Raw genomic sequence first — 5,898 nt, 5'->3', positions numbered from 1 at the left:
GGGGGAGGGAAGGGATTGCTAGGGAGCCTCCCCCATGCAGACCCTGGCTGCCCCCTAGCCACTCCCATTCAGGCACATCTGCCCCATCCCCATGTGGTCCTGCACCCCCATATGTCCTTGCACCCTGTCAAGGTTCCTTTCCCACTCTGAACGCTGGGGTACAGATGTGGGGACCTGCATGAAAACCTCCTAAGCTTACTTTCACCAGCTTAGCTTAAAACTTCCCCAAGGTACAAACTATTTTACCTTTTGCCCTTGGACTTTATCACTGCCACCGCCAAACGTCTAACACCGGTTACTGGGAAAGAGCCCGTTTGGAAACGTCTTTCCCCCCAAAATCCTCCCAAATCTTACAATCTCCTTTCCTGGGGAAGGTTTGATAAAAATCCTCCCCAATTTGCATAGGTGACCACAGAGCCAAACCCTTGGATCTTAAGAACAATGAAAAAGCAATCAGGTTCTTCAAAGAAGAATTTTCATTGAAGAAAAAGTAAAAGAATCACCTCTGTAAAATCCGGGTGGTAAATACCTTACAGGGTAATCCGATTCAAAACAGAGAGAATCCCTCGAGGCAAAACCTTACGGTACAAAAAGACACAAAAACAGGAATATCCATTCCATTCAGGACAGCTTATTTTCTCAGCCATTTAAACAAAACAGAATCTCACTAGATTGCTTATTAGCCCTTTACAGGAGTTCTGACCTGCACTCCTGCTCCGGTCCTGGCAAAAAGCAACACACAGACCGAGAGAGCCTTTGTTTCCCCCTCCTCCAGCTTTGAAAGTACCTTGTCTCCTCACTGCTCATTTTCGTCAGGGGCCAGCGAGGTTATCCGAGCTTCTTAACCCTTTACAGGTGAAAGGCTTTTTCCTCTAGCCAGGAGGGATTTTAAAGGTGTTTACCTTTCCCTTGATATTTATGACACCCCCCCTGGCAAATATGTCCCTCACCCCAGCTCAGACACCCATTCCCCCTGTGGCCCTGCACCCCCACTCACACCCCCTGCCCCCATCCCCATGTGGCTCTGTCCCCCCTCCCAGCCACTCCCATGTGGTCAGTGCCCCCTAGAGGGGACAGGCCCCAAGCCCCATTCCCCGCCCTGGGGCTGGGTGGGAGTTGCTGCCCCTAAGAGGGGAGAGGCCCCGTCCCGTTGCACCGTTGCTCCTCGTACAACCCCCTCCACACCTCCTCCACCCTGTCCAGCGACAGCCCGTGCACCATCAGTGCCTCCGCGTACAGACACAGCTCGTCCTTCGTGCCGAAGACCCGGAATCGGTCATCGTGCCGGTACCGCAGCCTGGCGGCCAGGACCAGGAAGCCGAAGTAGACGTCATCCAGCGGGAAGACGGGGATGCGCTCGGTGGCCGCGGCCAGGGCCAGGATGCTGGCCCTGGGCATGAGGAACCCGCCCCCGGAGGGGAAGAAGGGGTATTTGCCCTGGGGGAACAGGGTGGAGGAGACACGATATTTCCCAGCTCTCATCACGACTGAATGTCGCTGGATGTTACCGTGGATGACCTGGGAGGCGTTGGGTGTCTGGCCCACGTAGGTCACCAGGGCGGGGGGGTTCACAAACTCGTCGTCATCGCCTGGAGGAAGGAAAAGACGCTAGTGAGGGTGCAGCTGGGGGCCGGATGGCCTCGCCAGAGCCCGGGAGAGAACCCAGGAGTCCTGGCTCCCAGCCCACCCATCTCTAACCCACCAGCCCACACCCCCCTTCCAGAGCTGGGGAGAGAACCCAGGAGTCCTGGCTCCCAGCGCACCCATCTCTAACCCACCAGCCCCCCCTGCCCACCCAGAGCTGGGGAGAAAACCCAGGAGTCCTGGCTCCCAGCCCACCGCCCATTCTGACCCACCAGCCCTCCCTCCCCTACCAGAGCTGGGTTGAGAACCCAGGCGTCCAGGCCCACCTTTGAAGATGAAATCCGCCTGCCCGCAGCGCGCCCCCACCCAGCGCAGGAAGCAGAGCTCCTTGAGTGACAGGTTGTGGTGGCTCTCGGCGAAATCCCACAGCACCACGTCCCCAAATTCCTGACTCTCCTCTTCCAGCAGCACCATGTGCCGGGGGTCGGGCGACACCCCCACGAGGAAGACGGGGCGGACCCGGTAGCCCTCCAGGAGCCTGGGCCGGGCCCAGGTGTGGCGGGCGGTGGCCCGTCTGGCGGTGGACGCTGGGTGGGATTTCACGGCCAGGAGCAGCAGGGGCTGCCCCGGGGGCCCGGAGCAGACGCCGTCCCCTGGGATCCGCTCCCGGCACCGGTAGCTCTGCAACTGGGGGAACTCAGCCTGGAAGGCGGTGTAATTCAAGCGGAAGGTGTAGGTCCCGTCGCTCAGCTCCACCGAGCCGGGGCCGGGGCTGGGGCCGGGGCCGGGGCTGGCCTGCAGGTTCTGTCTCGGCTTGACGTACACGGTCCAAAGCAGCCCAACACCGCGACTCCCTAAACCCGCCCCCACCACCACGACCACCATCCCCACCACGACCACCGTCCCCGCCACGAACACTTTCTTCAGAAACGCCGGACGGCTCCACCGAATCATTTCCGCTCCCGTCGAGCCTCGACTGAAAGTGAAAAAAAAAAAAGCAGAAACTAGTCCACAGTGTGTTGTACAAACACGGAAGCAGGACTGAATATGGAACCCAGGAATCCTGGCTGCCAGCCCGCCCTGCTCTAACCCACCAGCCCCCCCTGCCCACCCGGAGCCGGGGAGAGAACCCAGGAGTCCTGGCTGCCAGCCCGCCCTGCTCTAACCCACCCAGCCCCCACAGCTCACCGGCACCGGTAGCTTTGCAGCTGGGGAAGCTCAGTCTGGAAGGCGGTGTAATTCAAGCAGAAGGTGCAGGTCCCGTCACTCAGCTCCACCGAGCCGGGGCCGGGGCCGGCCTGTGGGGTCTCTCTCTGCTTGAGGCTCATGGTGTAGGATAGCCAAAAAAGAACCCCAATCAGCAGGATCCGAGTGCCCCAGCGCTTCATCTCCTCTCCCCCCAGGGCTTGGCTGACAGTGAAACAAAGGGAGGCGGAAACTAGCTCAGGATGTGTGGAACAAACACTGGGCTAGGGCTGAATATATAACTCAGCAGACCTAACACCCAGCCCCCTCCCCCCGCTCTAACCCATCAGCCCCCACTCCCCTCCCAGAGCCGGGGAGAGAACCCAGGAGTGCCCCCCCTGCTCTAACCCACCATCCCCACTCCCCTCCCAGAGCCAGGGAGAGAACCCAGGAGTCCTGGCTCCCAACCCCCCCTGCTCTAACCCACCAGCCCCACTCCCCTCCCAGAGCCGGGGAGAGAACCCAGGAGTCCTGGTGTGATGAAGTGGGGCTGTTCTTAAAGTTCTCTCTGAATAGTGTGGGAGTGCCTCAGTTTCCCCTATGTCTTTATTAAGTCTCTAGGTGGTGGGATAAGGGGGGGTGTGATTGTTGCAGAGCCCTAGAGGGCCAGCTTGATGGTGTCTGCACAGAGAATGGTCAACACCCTGTCTCCTGGCTACTGATGGCCTGGGCCCTTCCCCCCTGCAAGGTGCCAGCTGAAAGTGTTGGCGAACAAAGAGATCAAGTGGCCTCCTGGCCTGGGATAGAGACAAAGGCCAGATGGGGGAGGGGGGGAGAGTTTCAGTTTTGGAGCCGGCTGGGGAAATGGAGGGAGGGCCAGATGGGGCTCTGGCCTCCCTGGCCCCCAAGACAGACCAGGCTGAGAGGTCCGGTTCTCTGCACCTACAAGCTCTGTGTTAGATCATGTTCTTGTCGTCTAATAAACCTTCTGTGTTACTGGCTGGCTGAGAGTCCTGTCTGACTGCGGAGTTGGGGGGCAGGACCCTCTGGCTTCCTGAGGACCCTGCCTGGACAGACTCGCTGTGGGAAGCGCACGGAGGGGCAGAGGAGGCTGAATGCTCCGAGGTCAGACCCAGGAAGGGGGAAGCCGGGTGAGCTGTGTGTCCTGCAGACAGGCTGCTCACAGGAAGGAGACTCCCCCAGAGTCCTGACTGGCTTCGTAGGGAGCCGTTCCAGAGCATCGCCCGGGGACGCCGTGACACCTGGCTCCCAGCCCCCTGCTTTAACTACTAGACCCCATTCCCCTCCCCCAACTGAGGAGAGGACCCAGGCGTCCTGCGGTTCCTTCAAAGATGGTAACTCCCCTCAATGTGTCCGACATTCCGGGATGTTACACAAAGCTCCAGGGTCGGGTCCCCGGCGTCCCCTGGCAAACGCGGGCAGGAAAGGTTGAAAAAAAGGAAAGCTATGGAAAGGAAAGCGACGGAAACGCCGTATCTGGACAGGGTCCGATCAGGCGTTGATTTTCCCCTCACCCCGACACTCAGCGTTTTCAGAACCCAAAGCAGGGGTCACTTCGCTGCTGCCCTCGTGGCCGTGTGCGGACGAAATCCGTGGGAACCCACCGCCTCCAGCTAGGGAAAGATTGAGCCTGTCTGAACTGGCCACGGCTGAGATTTCAGCCGCGGGGCGGGAACATCCCAAATCGTTCCTTCCAGTCTGAGATGGTATCAAGTAATTAGCGGCCGATCCTCGGTGCCTGGTCTCTTCCCCGCCAGCGAGTCTGGTGTTGGGGAAAAGTGTCCCCGAATCGCGTCAGAGATGTGCTCCAAAGTTCACTCTTCTCTCGCCTTTTTACAACCAACGTTTGCCAAGCACAGAGCCTGCGGGGTCAGCACCACTCCTAGGGCAATCAACCCCTCATGAGCAAACCTTCCTAAGGAAGCAACTAAGACCCTGAGAAGAAGACAAGACCCCAGCACAGGAGATTGGCCCAGGTTTAAGCAACAAACCTGTATGGTAAGGATGGCAATGTCCAGTGGGGTGAGGAAACCTGCTTCATCTAGATGTTGCCCAGTCTAATAGGGTTGAGAGTTTAGACTGCGTGCTTAAATTTTATTTAATTTTGGTAACCACTCTGCCTCGTTATGCTTTGACTTATAATCACTTAAAATCTATCTTTATTGTTCATAAATCTGTTTGTTTGTTCTCCCTGAAGCAGTGTGTTTGGTTTGCAGGGTGTCAGAGGCTCCCCTTGGGAGAACAAGCCTGGTATGTTTCAGCAGATCGAGGGACGTGATCCTTCCCCTCTATTCGACATTGGTGAGGCCTCATCTGGAGTACTGTGTCCAGTTTTGGGCCCCACACTACAAGAAGGATGTGGAAAAATTGGAAAGAGTCCAGCGGAGGGCAACAAAAATGATGAGGGGTCTGGAACACATGACTTACGAGGAGAGGCTGAGGGAACTGGGGATGTTTAGTCTGCAGAAGAGAAGAATGAGGGGGGATTTGATAGCTGCTTTCAACTACCTGAGAGGTGGTTTCAGAGAGGATGGTTCTAGACTATTCTCAGTGGTGGAAGAGGACAGGACAAGGAGTAATGGTCTTAAGTTGCAGTGGGGGAGGTTTAGGTTGGATATTAGGAAAAACTTTTTCACTAGGAGGATGGGGAAGCACTGGAATGCGTTACCTAGGGAGGGGGTGGAATCTCCTTCCCTAGACGTTTTTAAGGCCCGGCTTGACAAAGCCCTGGCTGGGATGATTTAGTTGGGGTTGGTCCTGCTTTGAGCAGGGGGTTGGACTAGACACCTCCTGAGGTCCCTTCCAACCCTGATATTCTATGTTTCTATGAATGTCTTTGTTAAATTGACGGACTCGTTTGCAGCGTCCAGAACTGGGCTCTGCAAGAGGGAGGTTCCCAGGGTTGTGTCTGGGACTGGAGATGTTGGCTAGTGTTATTTGGTTACACAGTCCAAGGAGCAGCTGGCATGCCAGAGGCTGTGTGTGACCAGCCCAGGAGTGGGGCTTCTCGGAGCAGAGCAGGATCAGGCTGGCTCCCGGAGTCAAGGATTGGCGTGGCCCGGTAGATCACCGGTCCGGATAACAGCAGAGGGGAACGTCGCACCGGTG

General features: G+C 57.5%; 1 protein-coding gene across 1 annotated transcript; it reads right to left on the bottom strand.

The window, feature by feature from the left end:
- Positions 1 to 1,016: 1,016 nt before the first annotated feature.
- Positions 1,017 to 3,045, bottom strand: LOC125628645 (N-acetyllactosaminide beta-1,3-N-acetylglucosaminyltransferase 4). Its single transcript, XM_048833882.2, has 3 exons — positions 2,773 to 3,045; positions 1,911 to 2,560; positions 1,017 to 1,589 (listed from the first exon to the last, which is right to left on the bottom strand). Exons 1-3 carry the CDS (start codon positions 2,970 to 2,972, stop codon positions 1,126 to 1,128), a joined length of 1,314 nt encoding a protein of 437 aa, XP_048689839.2. The 5' UTR covers positions 2,973 to 3,045; the 3' UTR covers positions 1,017 to 1,125.
- Positions 3,046 to 5,898: the final 2,853 nt, after the last annotated feature.

Source organism: Caretta caretta, chromosome 28, assembly GCF_965140235.1.
Source record: "Caretta caretta isolate rCarCar2 chromosome 28, rCarCar1.hap1, whole genome shotgun sequence".
NCBI lineage: Eukaryota > Metazoa > Chordata > Testudines > Cheloniidae > Caretta > Caretta caretta.
Note: the sequence above shows the minus strand (reverse complement) of the source record. Positions and strands in the feature narration are given on the sequence as shown.